This window comes from Juglans microcarpa x Juglans regia, chromosome 2D (genome assembly GCF_004785595.1).
Source record: "Juglans microcarpa x Juglans regia isolate MS1-56 chromosome 2D, Jm3101_v1.0, whole genome shotgun sequence".
Lineage (NCBI taxonomy): Eukaryota > Viridiplantae > Streptophyta > Magnoliopsida > Fagales > Juglandaceae > Juglans > Juglans microcarpa x Juglans regia.
Genome location: NC_054596.1, coordinates 10,670,430 through 10,685,823, shown reverse-complemented (window position 1 = coordinate 10,685,823; position 15,394 = coordinate 10,670,430). Strand labels below are relative to the sequence as shown.

General features: G+C 39.3%; 2 protein-coding genes across 2 annotated transcripts in view; both read left to right on the top strand.

Moving 5' to 3' along the window:
* Positions 1-13,225, top strand: part of LOC121249825 (twinkle homolog protein, chloroplastic/mitochondrial) — a 28,916-nt gene extending 15,691 nt beyond the window's left edge. The window contains 7 exon segments of the mRNA XM_041148632.1: positions 7,288-7,349; positions 8,068-8,151; positions 8,815-8,946; positions 11,165-11,261; positions 11,371-11,505; positions 11,599-11,666; positions 12,812-13,225. Of these exon segments, the coding sequence (XP_041004566.1) occupies positions 7,288-7,349; positions 8,068-8,151; positions 8,815-8,946; positions 11,165-11,261; positions 11,371-11,505; positions 11,599-11,666; positions 12,812-12,860 (627 nt within the window). The 3' untranslated portion in view covers positions 12,861-13,225.
* A 578-nt stretch (positions 13,226-13,803) lies between these two features.
* Positions 13,804-15,092, top strand: LOC121249826 (cysteine-rich and transmembrane domain-containing protein WIH2-like). Its single transcript, XM_041148633.1, has 3 exons — positions 13,804-14,038; positions 14,567-14,705; positions 14,840-15,092. Exons 1-3 carry the CDS (start codon positions 14,014-14,016, stop codon positions 14,883-14,885), a joined length of 210 nt encoding a protein of 69 aa, XP_041004567.1. The 5' UTR covers positions 13,804-14,013; the 3' UTR covers positions 14,886-15,092.
* Positions 15,093-15,394: the final 302 nt, after the last annotated feature.

The window sequence follows — 15,394 nt, the reverse complement described above, 5'->3', positions numbered from 1 at the left end:
GATCAGGCCTGATGTGTGGCGGGTTAAAAAACAAGCTGGGCCTTTGCAACCCACTAAGCCGAAACGGTGAAACATGTCGTGGCTTAGCCCAAGACGATGGGTGCTCCGGTGTCCTTGCCGTCGACACAGAAAGAGTTGATAGACTCTGGCAACTCCTTTGAGGGTACTTCAACGCTGGAGTTTTCTTCGGTGAATGGGTTTTCGTCAGAAGAGGTGAGGAATCCTATTTTTTTTTGGCTTGAAATGATGATTCTCGTGGTATGGAACATAGGGAGGGGTCAGTTCCTGCCTCATCTTCGTATCAACAACTTCTATGGTAGAGGGAAGTTTGTTGTGGTGGAGGTTGCTGATGAAGGTGAACGTAATGAGGGGTTGAGGGAGTTTATTCCTGGGTTTGTCAAGAAGAATGATTCAAGGGTATTGTGCAATCAGTTTAGTGATATTGATTTGCAGTTAGTTATCGATGATGGGGAGCGATCTGTTTTCTCTTCCCAAGATTTAGGTGAGTTGGTAGCGTCGGATGAAGATCCTGATCCTTTTTGTTCTATTCCTTCTAGTTTAGAATGGGCTAATATTTCTTCTAATTGGGTGATGAGAAAGGTTGATGAAATTAAGGATTGTGGGGGGATCTCTTGGGATGGATTTTTTTTTTTTTTTTTTGATAAGTAAAAATATTATATATAAATCAATAGGAGTAACAAGTACACTGGACGTATACTAGAAAACACCTAGCCCATACAAGAGAGCCCCTAATGATCCAAAAATCTCATGAAACCTACCCAAAATACACCAAGCCCGAATTAGATACACCTCCCCAACCCCAACCCCTTGTTTCCATAAAACTAATCCTCTGCCTGAGCATCCCACAACGAGATCGTCTTCACAATGCCCTCCCTTTATTCTTCTCTTGACTTGAGCTACCTCCCTTAGCATTGTAGTTGATTGAACATAGAAGACGCTTTAACTCCATGCTTTTCTTAAAATGTGATTTGGTTTTAAGCGCGTGACTCGCCTCAATCGCAGTGAGTAGAGCTTTAAATTGATCTTCATATTGTCCCTGCTCTCCATATGAAAGCCCTAGGATTTGCTGAAGTCCGTTAACTTTATTCAGAACCCATTCTGATGGTGAACCCGCTATATCGTTTAACGAAGGGATAGAAACTAAGGGAACGACATTATCTCCAGCCACCGTACCCAACTGCACTCACGATTCCAAACCTTCCCCCACATGAGGCACCAACGACAAACTGCTAGTGTCCATTGTTTCTGCCACCATTACAGGTTCCTCCCCTCCACCAACATTGCTTGACTTTGCACCACCCCCCAACGATTTTTGTCGTGTCGCTTTGTCTGGCCCTACTGTTCCCTCCGTAACACAGGAAGGGTAAGCATGGATTAGGTTTGACTGGCCCTACCTTTTGTAACCTTGTTTGCATCTTCCAAAAGAGGTTTGACTGTTTCTTCCAAAATATTCGAGACCCTGGAGGGTCCCCCATCTTCAACTAAGGATGAACCTTGGACAGAAGTACCAACCCCATTTGCATATGGTAATTGAGGTCCTACAGCTCCCTTAGGAGGCATAGTGACACTGGCATGGACAAAGATGCCAGCGTCCAATGACCTTGTCTATGACGGCGTTGAAACGCCCTTTGCCGGCACACTTGTGGCCTTCAAACCCTAAGGATCTACCCCCGACCCTCCCTCATCCATGCTCGGCCCACCGCCAAAACCCACGACTAAGTCCAGCCCTTTGTCCACTTTAATCATCAAATCTCTCACATACTCCATAACTTCCTTCAATTGAGCTTTGACATTCCACAAGACCCCCTCCACCTCTCCCAATGTCACCTGACAGCCTTTGTCTCCTACAAGTGCCTTACTCTTTCCTTCTGCTGCTGAGCTGTTCTCGACCGGACTACCCGCCAATGACCTCAACACCGCAGCGTACGAAACTGTTAGGGACCCCAGTCTTGTCCCTAACACTAAGGTCCACTAGCTTGCCTTGGTGAAGATGACGACTGAGTGACCTTGCCAACTTGCTTGGCCTTCCACAAAATGATGGTGTTTGAGTGATGGAATGATGATGTACTTGGGTAGGCTAAGTGTTTAGGCTAAGGCAAATCAATGTGGGTGGCTAGACTTGTTCTTGAGTGAAGTGCTAAGATGATGGAGGCTAGGGTTGAATGGATGAAATGAGGTTATGGTTCGGGTTGGAAGCAACTAGGGTTGCCGTGGACTATGGTGGAAGTAGGGTAGGCGTGGTCTTGGAAGATTGGCGTAGGATTATGGGTGTGTGATGCAATGGAAATGGCCTAAGGTTTACCCTTGATGTTTGGGTCACTTGGATGTTGATTTGGGTAAGTATGGTGTAGTGTAGCTAGGGTTTTGTGGGGTGGCTAAGATGGATTTTGAGATTAGCAAGAGATGGCTTAGGGTTTGAGCTTAGGATGATGCTAGGGTTTGGGAATGAGATGGAAGAGTGAGGCTAGGGGTTGGCTTAGGAATGGATATGGTAAGTTTGAAAGATGGAAGGAATCTTTGAGTGAAGAGGAAAATTTGAATTTGAATTAAGATGACAAGTCAATAGTTGACTTAGAGTGATTGTAGGAAGAGTGATTTAAGGAATTGAAGAGGATTTGCAATTCCTTAAATTAAGGGATTGGATTTGGGATTTGAATTTGAAATTGAATTGGAGGAAGTCAAGACTCCTAAAAGGAAAGAACCACCTTAGGGAGCCTTGAGGGATTTTAGGAATTGGATGAGTGATTGGGGGGATTGAGTGATTCTAGGGGAGTTCCTAGAATTATGGGATTGGATTGGATTGAGTCAACTTTCCTTGAATTAAGGAAGTTGCCAAAGAGGACTCTTGATGGATGGCTAGGTCAATGGATGATGGAGTTGGCGCCACTTGGGTTTAGGGTTTGGTGTTGGGAAAATGATGATGGGCGGCTAGGGCTTGTGTTTAGGGTTTTGGACTTAGGGTAAGGATGTGGTCGGCTAGGGTTTATGGTGGATGGCTTAGGATGGCTGAATATGGTAAAGTGTTTGGGTCAACTAGGGTTCCTAAATTATAGGAACACTAGTTTGGCAAGTGGAGTGGGCGGCTAGGTCAAGTCCAAATAAGACAAGTAGTTAGCCGAATTGGACTTTGCACCAAGGGGGGAAGTGTGTTTCGGCTAGGCTAGGGTTTGAAGAGGCAAATCAAATATGGAAAGTGACAAACAATGTGTTGGTCGACTTTGGTGGCTTGGATGGATTGGAAGAGCAAAAAATATGAAGAACACCAAGAACAAATGAAGAACACTCAAGAACACTTTGAAGAACACTCAAGAGCAAAATCAATAATACTTAACTACTTGAATGAACTAAAGAACAAACAAGATAATTCAATACTTGATTCACGAATTGCACAAGAATTGAATAAACCTCATATATTGATAAACACAACTTGGATTCACGAATTGCACCAAGTTGCAAGAACAAGATAGATAGATTGAACCACACATATTCACAAATTGCAAGGTGTGATCTTCTCTTTGGGATTCACGAATTGCACCCAAAAAGCCCAAGTGCTTTAACCAATGTTTTGAATACCGTACCGGACACCGTACCGGTCAAGGCACTGGAACGAAATATTTCGGTACCGGTACCGTTTCGGGATAGCGTTTCGGGATAGTCGATCTATAAATAAATTATATATATAAATATATATAAAAATTATATTCTAAAATAATAGTCTATATATAAATAAATTATATACAAATACATATATATATAAATTATAAATAGTTTAGTCTGAATTGAGGGTTAAAAAATAAGTTTGTAGTTTGAAAAAACGAAAAAAAAAAAAAAAAAACACAGGCCGAAATATCGGCCGGTACCGGCCGAAATATAGGCCGGTACAGGCCGAAATTTAGGCCGGTACGGAACAGGTATAGTACCTGTACCGGCCGGACGGCCGAAACGAAAAATTTCGGCCGTACCGGCCGGTACGGTACGAAATTTAAAACTGTGGCTTTAACACCAAAAGATGATCTCAAGAACAAAATAGCCTACCCACTAGGGAATTTACCAAAATATATCAATGCAAAGACTAAGGGTCCTATTTATAGGGATTACAAGTTGGAAACCTCCAATAGGTCCATTGGAAAATAAATAATTAAATAAAAATTAATAATAAAAAATAACATAGTTGGTATGGGCCAAGTTGACCCATGGCATGCATGAGCCCATGGGTGGGCTAGGCTGGCTGTTGGCATGTGGCTGACAGGGCCCTGGGCTGGTCTGGGCGCTGGCATGGCTGGCATGGCCCAGGCAGGGGCCTGGCCGCTGGGCGTGCTGGGGCACGCGCGCGCGCTGGCTGTGCGCGTGGGACGCTGGCGAGGCGTGCGTGCGAGGCGCAGGCGAGGCGTGCGCACGCGCGGCATGCGTGCTGGGCGCGCTGTGCGCTCTGGCCATGCTGAATGGGCTGGTTTGGTCACCAACCTCCTTGGGCATCCTGGGCATGTCAAGGCAGGCCCCATGGCATGCCCGTGGGGTTGTTTTGGGGCTGTCCAACCTTGTCTTGACTTGGCTAGTGGCTTGACCATAGGCCACCAAACATGGGTTCCTACCAGAAACACCTTTGACTGAGGACGGCCTTCCCACTATTTTTCCAAACTCCCCAGTAACACTTCGAATGGACTGCAGAAAGCCTTTCCATCCAATGCCATTAACGCCCTCCGGAATCATCAACAATCCTTTCCTCCTTCCGTTCCAGAATTCTGAGAGTTGCAGAAAGCTACCCCTTGTGTTAGCATGATGTTGAATGATAAAAGCTCTATTACCCATCCTTAACTCTCTGAAGAAACCTTCATGACAGATAAGTTCTAAACAATCCTCAATCCCCTTAGCTACCCACGAAGCTGTCATCCCCCCTAGACACATGAACTTAGCTATCCTTTTTCTACGTTCAGAAATACAAAAATTATTTCTTCCCACTTTCGTAAAAGCAAAAGCTTTTGATTCCACTTTCAACCACTTCTCGCCTTCCAACTGAGACGAGTCCACATTGCGCGTCATCATTATCAAATCCCTCTGTGTCCACTACTCCCTACTGCTCCAACTTCATCTTCTTAAAGTAAAAGAACAGAGCTTCATCCAGGTCAGTTTTTGCGAACAAACCTGGTTGCCAGAGAGGGGGTTAAAGCCGGACGTCCCTTGGCGGAGTCGCTGGGGTCCGTTGACCTTATCTGTGCTTTTTTGGGGATTATGGTCATACTCTGTACTTTTCCCTCCTCAAGTGGTCAGATTCTGTACTTAAGTTGCTAAATGTGACCTTGTAGTTTGTACAAGGGTTCTCCACTTGGGTAAACAATTGAGAAGCATTGATTAAAGATCCTTGGGTTCTCCCCCTGATTTCTGTGGGCGGTTTGGGTATCTGAAATTTGCTTTTGTTCAATCAGGATCTACTTGGGAAATGCTTGTGGTGATAATAATTGTAGAGGGATATATGGAAAGCTGTAGAAAAGTATTGGAAAAGGTTGGGTGGTCTTCACTTGATACATAAGATTTGACGTTGGCAATGGTACTATGATCAAATTTTGGCATGATCTATGATATGGTGAAACTTGACTTGAGAGAGCTCTCTAGGAAGCTTTTCCAGAAGTATATAGGATTGTGAGGATACAGGAGGCTTTGGTGACTGATTTAATGGTACTCTCCAATGGCTATTCTCAATGGAATATCCATATTTCAGAGTGGCCCAAGATTGGGAAGTTGATGCCTTCACATGTTTTTTCAATCTATTTTACTCTGAAAATTAGGGTTGAAGGTGTAGACAAGCTTCTTTGGAGTCCATTTGAGAAAGGGAGGTTCGCTATTTGTTCTTTCTACCTAGCTCTAACTATTCAGGACGCTAATTTCTTTCCTTGGAAGAATATATGGAAGAGTAAGGCACCACTAAAAGTAGGGGTGGCAATATGTGACAATATTCGTGAACCTTACACAAACACGACACAAAATTAGCTGGTTTAGATTTATGTTAAAGGGTTCATGTCAAAACGGGTTGACCCGTTAAGACATGATTTATAAATGGGTCAACCCGCTTAACCCAAAATCAACCCGTTTTGACCTGTTTATATTTTATTTCAAATTTACAATTTTATTATTGTTGGATTGTAATATTGGTCTTTTTCAGTATGCTTATGTTTTTATTGTTGAGATTGTAATTCTGGATCTATGCTCATATTTGTTACTGTAGTGTTTGTAATATTTGTCTTATTATGTGTTAAAATTTGAAAACTATTGATATTTTTTGTTAGTAAGTATTCTTATTTTTTTAAAGATATTGTGCCTAATAATAAATACAGATTCTAATTTTTATGTGAAATTATGTTAATCAAGTCAAATGGATAATTATGTATTTTAGTTCAACCCATTTACATGAAACGAGTTTAAATGAGTCGTGTTGTATCAAACTATTTCTAATTAATTATTAAACGGGTCAAAACGGGTGACATGACACAACTCGTTATCTAAATGGATCGGGTTAGAGTTTGAAAGTTTGACACGTTTAGTTTAATGGGTCGGGTTCGGGTTGACCTATATAGTTGAATGTTCATGACTTGACACGACACGAACATGATCTGAAAACACGAATTGCCACCCCTAACTAAAAGCAGCTTTCTTTGTTTGGACAGCTTATTTAGGGAGGATTCTCACCATGGATAATTTGAGGAAACACGTTATTGTTATGGGTTGGTTTTGTATGCGCCAAAAGGGAGGGAAAACAGTACACCATGTCTTACTCCATTGTGAGATTGCTAGTGCTCTGTGTTATGATTTCTGTAGGGATAGCATGGGCTACGCCTAGAAAGGTAGTAGATGTCCTTGCTATTTGAAGAGGTTTAAAAGGCAATAGACAAATTAGCAAGTGTAGAAGGTGGCTTCTATTTACCTACCGTGGTGTAGCTAGAAGGAAAAAAAAAAATATACATTTCAAAGATTGTGAAGGCAAATTGGATGAACTCAAAACATTCTTCTACAGAACTTTGTTACTTTCATTGATCACAATAGATTTTAATGGACTGATCTTCTGTAATTTCCTTATAGTTCCATCTAGGTGTTTCTCTTCGTTATGACCCGTGTACTTGGATTATGCCTATTGTCGTCAATAATGTTTATATTTACCCGTTAAAAAAGTTTACATTTGCTTATAAAAAACTACTAATAGTTGTCCCATCATTGCACTTTGGTCCTCTTTATATTCTTTTTCATCTCAATCCCTCACCATTTATTGGTTTATAGGTTCGGGAACATGCAAGGAAACTTTTGGAGAAACACATAAAGAAGCCCTTCTTTAATGCAAGGTGAGTCTGGGTTAATATCATTTTTTATTGCTTGCAAAGATGAGGCCTATAGACCAATTGCTGTATTGGTACTAGTAAGATTCCCCTTGAAATTCATATACTTCCCAGTGAACCTGTAACCTTCTCAGACCAGAGGAAAAAAATTATTTTCTTTTTCTGTGCACATCTTGCAATCTGTCAACTCAGGATGCACATGAATTAAATGGGAATTTTATCCCCCCCCTTTTTTTTCGTTTCATACATTTTTGTTACTTTGGGGTGGTATTAGTTGAGCAGTGGATTGTGGTTGATTAGTTCTTTGTTTTCATTGCTTTCATCGAAGTCACCCTACGTTTTTGTTTTTTCCTTTCGGACTTTTAAGTTACTTTGGGGTAATACTAGTTGAGCAGGTGGTCCTGGTAGATTAGTTATTTGTTTTTCTGTCTTTCCCTGATTATGGGGAAGGCACAGTGATATGTGATGGTCCGTGTTTGTAAGTTTGTTTGGTCTTTAGACTTGGGTAACTCTGTTAATATTTAACTAACTGGCTTGTATTTTGCCTATCAAAAATCGAAAGTAACTGGCTTCTACTTTACATCTGATTGTGACGGTAGATTTTACTGAAAATGATATATCTATTGTCAGAAAGACTTGATTTGTCTATATGTGACTTTTTTAGTTAAATATATTGCATACCTCATTCATTAACTTTGTATTTTTTTTTCTTGGCTAACTGAAGTTATGGTGGATCTGTTGAACGTATGACTGTTGAAGAGTTAGAGCAAGGGAAGCAATGGTTGAGCAACACATTTTATCTCATAAGGTAACTGGAAATTCCATAACAACGTTCCAGCAGTAGGGGAATGAAAAAATACAAAGCTTGTCTCTCCCAGGAGTCATTATCAGTTTGCCATTGTGGTATTGATGTCAAGATGTTCAGTCGACTTGAAAGCTGCTTTGCATGGGGCAGTTATGCTAAAAACTGTTGTATATAGGGTCTAAAAATTAATAGTTTCTCTGGAGGGAGAAACTTTCTGCCTGAAGGGGGCATCGGCTGTCAACATAATTTGGAACAGGAGAAACAACATATAAAGAAACATGACCTGCTAGGTTTGGGTGGGCTAGTCTTTCGAGATTTCTCTCTGTGACTATCCTGACGCTACCAAGTTTAAATCCTCCTTAATCACTCTTTGATTCATGCAGAATATGTTTCACATTTTCACTTGCATTCTGATCCTCTAGAAAGCCTGTTATAAGACATGCATGATTGAATGGCCTACTATTTTTCAAAAAATAAAAACTTTTTACCTAACAAAGTCCCCCTTGAGCATACAAAAGCAGTCATAAAAAAGGTCCCCCTTGAGCAAAACCTTTGATGCTTTTGTATGCTGAGGTCTGTAACTGTATTGCCTATGAGGTTATGACTATGTTTATACTTTATTACCTACGATAATTTGTGTTGGCTGTTTTATGGGCTGTGCTACAGGTGTGAGAATGATTCCCTTCCAAGTATTACCTGGGTTCTTGATCTTGCAAAAGCAGCAGTTTTGAGACATGGAGTGCGTGGCCTTGTAATTGATCCCTACAACGAGCTTGATCATCAGCGTCCTACAAGCCAGTGAGTCTTTTCACTCTTTTTATTTTTTATTTTTGTATTTAATTTAGGGCTTTCTGTGGTCTTGTTATATGTTGATGTCTCCAGTTAGTAAATGTGAACCATGCAAAATCCTAGTCGAAAATGTGTGGCTACATGTGAATTGTTGTCCATTATTTCGGGAAATCATTGCCAGTTTAAACGTGTGATCATTAATAGAATCAATCTGTTGAATGATAAACATTGTGGTCGCCTAATATTTAATTATGCAGCGACTCAAAGAAAGTCAAAGTCATATATGTGCATATAGTATAAAAGACTAGTCAATATTACAATTGGAGCTCTTGGAATCATTGTAAAGAGCAATAACTTCTCCCTACATGGGATCCCATTCACCATTCTCCTATATACTCAATTCGGGGGTATTACAATATCCTCCCCTTAAACCCTAACGTTCTCGCTAGACCATTCCATTATATGTGGCACAACTCAAGTCTCACACTTATGGTTAGGGGTTGTCTTTGATACCATTTGTATCGACCCAAGGAAAGCTCAAGCCACATATAGGGTTATACAAAGCACTAGTCAATGCTACAATTGGAGTTATTGGAATATCATAAAAGCCCATCGAAAGCTGACACATGGCATAGAGATGTCACGTGGCAATTCTCCCATTCATTTACTAGCACGAGAGGGACTAAAATGTAAGTTTCTTAAAATCGAGGGATGTAATGTTTGAAAGTCGAAAACTGGCGTAGCTTTTTGCTAGTAAGTGAAAACTTGGATTGATTTTGCCTTTAATCCTATTGTTTTTGTGAAAGATCATGAGGTTTAAACTATTAAACTATGGGCCCGAAACCCTTATGTAGAAATGGAAAAAGAGAATAATATCATGAAAACTCAGCCCATTCTATAGAAGCTGCTAAAGGAACAAAGCATTGAAAAACAAAGTTTCAAGTTCCTTCATAATTCGCTCACGATTCTAAAAATTTCTATCATTCTTTTCCTTCTAAATACTCCACACCAGACAGATAGGGACCATTTTCCATGTTACAATTTATGGACTGCCATATAACCTTTCCAATTGGCCAAGAGGTCTATTATCGTCCTGGTATCATGGACCTGAATGTAGGTGTCAGTAATTAATAATGATTTTCTCCTGGTCAACCCCTACGAGTTGGCTCAAGTGGTAAAGGTCTTGGTTTTGAAGGTATGCTCCCCCGAGGTTTAAGATTCTGACCCTTAGGTGCAAACAATTTCTACGGCTCACATGCCCTTGGAAAAAAGCTGATGATTTACTTGATCCATGTGATGTGGGTGCATTACACTGGTTTGGGGTTTAATCAGGTAAAAGACATGTTGCGTTACAGTCCCCAGAATTCTTCATCATTCTGTTATCAAGCAGAGGTTAAACAGGTCATGAGCCATCCATGAAGCAATCAAACCAAGCTTGAAGAAAGACAGTTTTGCTTTACTAAAGTTTCAAGTCTAAATGGTCACTGAGCTGAGCTTAACAGCTCCAAACATTGCATCTGCAGAGATGAAGGGAAACCCTTTGTTTCATTGGCTTTGGTGTAATTATAAATGACTTAAATTTTTGGCTTGACAGAGGAAGAAACTTAGGGTCCTAAAGAAGTAACTTGGGGATCGTACTTCTTTAGAAGATACCTCGAATTGTTTATGGGTCTCACTCTTCCCAGTTTACAGGATGAAATCTTTATCTCCTATGATACTTTCTCCCATATACCTATGCCCAAAGGAAAATGCTATACTACACTCATATCCTATTGTGCTGATGTGACACTATCCATAACCCTTGGATCAATTCTTTTAAGAAAAAAAATTCAATGTTTAATGGGCAATGCCACTCCAGCACAATAGGATAAGAGTGAGAAGACAGTAGTGTACAGCATATCTCATACCCAAAAGTATGATGCTTTGACTCCAACGTTTTGGCCAAGTTCTCATCTGCCATATTTGCATGGGCAACCAATGTGGTAACAAGTGAAATGGTTCTTTAGCATCTTCAGAATGGTGGTTGTTTTCTCTCGGCTGGTGTTGCTGTTCTTTGTAGCTAGTGTGTTGTTTAGGAGAAGAAACAGGAGTGGTCCCCTTTAAGAGTATTAAGTGAACATAAAGTCTGTAGTGATATTTCTCCTCACACTTGCTATTCTGCCTGAACATTTCATGTGTTGGATGCCTGTATTTAAAGTTTATTACCATTACAAAATCTTTATTATAGGACTGAGACTGAGTATGTCAGTCAGATGCTTACCAAAGTCAAACGTTTTGCTCAACACCATGCCTGTCATGTTTGGTTCGTGGCACATCCTAGACAGGTTGGTCACGATGACCTTTGGTTTGCTCCAGAGTATCTTTTTTTTTTATATGTAAGTTTGCTCCAGAGTATCTATCTCTTTTGTTCTAATTTCTCCCCTTGGTTCACAGTTGCACCATTGGGTTGGGGGTCCGCCTAATATGTATGATATAAGTGGAAGTGCACACTTCATAAACAAATGTGACAATGGGATCGTAGTTCATCGTAATCGAGATCCAGAGGCTGGACCTATTGATCAAGTACAAGTGAGTGATACTTTTGTGGTCATTGTGATTGTTGTTATTTTTGTTGTTATAGATGGAAATACGTATGTGAACTTTTTTGAGCTGTATTTGCAGATTTGTGTTCGGAAGGTTCGGAATAAGGTTGCTGGAACGATAGGTGACGCCTTCTTGTGTTATAATAGGTATGCTTTTAAAATCTACTCTTTAGTCTCGTGGATGGAGTTGCCAATGAACCAAGCTATTTGATAAACAGTTTGAACTCGATTCTTGTAACTCAATTAAAGTTATGATTGTTTATTAAATGCAAAGCTGGTTTATTTATTTATCAACAAGCTTGGTTTGGCATAGATAATTTTATATGAGGTTAATTTCATTTTTAAACTACCACCATTTTTTTCAAATTATACCACTAATTACCAAAGCCAACAATTTTGTATCTCAAGCTACCAATTTCTGTCAATTCGGTTTTCTTTTCTTTTCTTTTTTCAATTTTGATCATTTTAGTTTTTAGTTTTTTTTATTATTCTTTTCGTTTTATTATTCTTAAATTTAGTGAAGGCATTTAAAACAATTCATTTGAAAAGTAGTTTTGGGTCCTATAATATCTAACGGTTTAATTGGATGTAGAGTCCAAATTGAAATAAATTAGTAGCTTGAGGTACCAAAATGTTGGTTTTGATAGTTTAGAGTGTAATTTTAAATCGGGTGGTAGTTTTGGGGTGAAAAATGAAATTTCCGAATTTCATTTCTAAGTAGGCTTGTTCTTCCATAAAATATTCTGCTTTTTCCCGTGCTTATTGATAATCCATGATCAACTTGACAACTTCCTTTCCCACAGGGAATTTGAATCCCCACTGCCTCCCTTGAGAAAGAGAGTTTTTTTCAAATGAATGATTTGAAGACCTAGCTTGAGTACGCACAATCATTAATATTTAAAAGGATGATTGTGGATCTGGTTTTAATTTGAGAAAAGGATAGTTGCTTTTTAAGTGTCTTCAATTGTAGAATTGTGGAACTTGTTCTTTTGAGATAGTCAATCCTTTTTGTGGGGAAAAACTTGGATATGTAGCTTCTGAAACGTGTGCATCAATCTTGTTTACAAATTCATGTAGTGAATGATCCTTTTTTTTATGTACTCAATGATCTTGAACAACAAAGAGACAATCTGTCTGCAAGTTCTCGTGCATAATCCTTATTGACGCTTGGGGACAATCACACATTTATATTTCCTTGTAATATCGTGCCCTCAATTCTATATGCTCTCCCAAGTATTTATGTTATATGATGATTTAGTGTTAATGGTGGCAACATTCCTGTGCTTGTTTAGGGTAACTGGTGAATTCATGGATATTGATGAACCATCTGGCAAGAGATAGACAATGCTATGATTGATAAGAAAATGGATGTACAGCAGTATCTACCCAGGCAGTGGCCCTCAAAACAGGAGGTGGTTTTCTAATGCCATTTTCCCACTGCATCAGGCTGTGGGTGCTTCCCCGCCGTGCACAACTATGGTGGTAAGAGGGACCAAAGTATTTTAGCTTTGACAGTTGATCGGACATTGATGACTTGGTGTAACCTTACACTTGAGGGCAGTTGCAATTTCTGTCAATAGAAGCTTCCTTTTTTCGGAGATGTATGGACTTAAATGGTCTATTTTGCCATGTGATTTATTAAACTTACATATATTATCTGGTTATATTCAAGATTTAGGAATGAAATTTTCTCTCTTTTTTTCTCATGAATCAGTCATATTGTACCGTCTCTGTTATAGTGTGAAAGAACAGAAGCATGCTTTTAGTTTTAACCCCCAAAAGCTTTTTGGACAAGGCCTTATACTTTACATATTATCAAGATTGTTCGGAAAATGGGTTTTATTTTTATTTTTTTATTCAATCAATGAAGTATTAGTTAAACAAATCTCTTTGAGAATATCGACGACTTGCATCAAAGATACAGATACCATATGTCACTATGAACACCCCATCTTCTTGGCCCGAAAACCGGAAAGAAGCTGAGGAAGGATCTTTCTTCTTCGTTAATTAATGTTGCATTTCGAACGCGCTTGCGTAAGAAATACGTATCGAAAAGAAAAGTTCAAATCCAAAAGGTTTTCTTTTCTTTCTATTTTTAAGTTTCGTGACTTGTAACGATGAAAAACGTAACAGAAAAATAAAGAGAAAATGGGGGGTGGGGCAGGTGTTGATACCGAGCTGGTTACCGACAAGGACCGGCCACTGACCACACGTAAGCAAGACAAATAAATACATACAAATAACCATCTGTCTGCTTCGTTGTCATTTTTCTGATTCTCTTCGTGATCTTCGCCAGTGACGGCGGTCATATGTATTCATACCCACGCGGTGTCGCCGTCTTCCCAGAAGCAACCACTTCACCCTATCCCTATCTATATAAACCCTTTGATCATCCCTCCAATCTACTCCATCTTTCCGGCCTTCCCATCTTTTTCTTACGCATACACACATCTTTCGTTTGTTTTTGCGATCTTAATCTTTTATTTGCTCAAAGATGAATACTTCAAGTGAGCCTGCAGGTAATTAGTGAATACCATGTTTTAAGTTCTTCTTGTTTGTGTTGATGATGTTGGATGTGTCATGTGTGTGTGCATGTCTTAGATCTATCTCCTGGGATTTTCTAGCACCGTTTGATATATTATAATATATGTCTACACCTGTAAATAAGTGCATGGAGTAGGTTTGATTTTGTTAGAAGATAAACCTATATATGGTTACTGTTTAGATGAGATCATATGATCAACCACTAATTCAAACACGTGAATTAATTTCCACTTGAAACTTAAATAATTAACTCCCTATGTTTCAATATATGTCTGTATACATTTACTTCAATAAGACAATAATTTCCTCCTTGGTAATGAGTCTAATACCATATATTGACATCAAATATATAATATACTTATATACAATTATGATCTTGTTATGGGTCTCCTTGCAGTACCCAATATCACTTGCTTCATTCGTTTTTTCCATTAATATAAATTAATTTTCCTATTAATTAATTGGTCAATCTTCTGTTCCATATCCTCCACCTCCATCTACAGCTGCACAAGGTCCTTATGCTGCACAAGGTCCTTATGTGGTACCACCACCGGCTGGTTATCCTACAAAAGATGACTCTCAGAATCGTCCTCACGGCCCTGTGGAAACCAAGTCAAGGGGTGAAGGGTTCTGGAAGGGATGGTAAGCAGTACTTTTATATCTGATCTCTTATCTATTTCTAATTTATTTGTTCATCTTTTTGTTATTATTATTATTGATTTATATTTTTGGATAAATGAGTGACATTACGATATATCAATCTGTTTACTGCGCAGTTGTGCTGCCTTGTGTTGCTGTTGTGTACTGGATGCATGCTTCTGATGATCAGAATCGAGAGCTAGCAATATTAATTCTAGAAACCATTGTTGTTTTATTTGTTCTTTTTTTGTTTTTCAATACGGAACTTGGATTATTCTTGTGTGAAGAAGGGACCATGGGATTGGATAATTGTCATGTTCTTGTCTTGACAGAGTTATCCTTGCACTGTAATTATCACGAGTGATTTCCTTTTAGTGTTGTATTTTTTTCCAAATATTGTTATTTTGATAATAATGCAATAGATATATTGTAAAATGATTCCATTTTTTCTCTCTCTCTCTCTTCTGGTGAAGTTAAACGTACAGCGCGTACATGATCATATCATGATGAGTTTAAAGGGGCGCCTCATCTTATATATATGAAAACATCGGACCCAACAGTCTATAAAACAAACTGATTGCATTGGGTTAGAACTTAGGTGCTTGAATGAAAAGGAGCACGTTTTATTCACTCTGCAGATAAAATGGTGTACATAGATAGATTCTACACATGAGGTCCAAGCTGGAAAACAT

Coding starts and splice junctions, on each gene's coding strand:
- LOC121249826 (XM_041148633.1), top strand. CDS start 14,014: ATGAATACTTCAAGTGAGCCTGCAG. Junction 14,039..14,566: donor TACTTCAAGTGAGCCTGCAG/GTAATTAGTGAA, acceptor CTCCATCTACAG/CTGCACAAGGTCCTTATGCT. Junction 14,706..14,839: donor GAAGGGTTCTGGAAGGGATG/GTAAGCAGTACT, acceptor TTTACTGCGCAG/TTGTGCTGCCTTGTGTTGCT.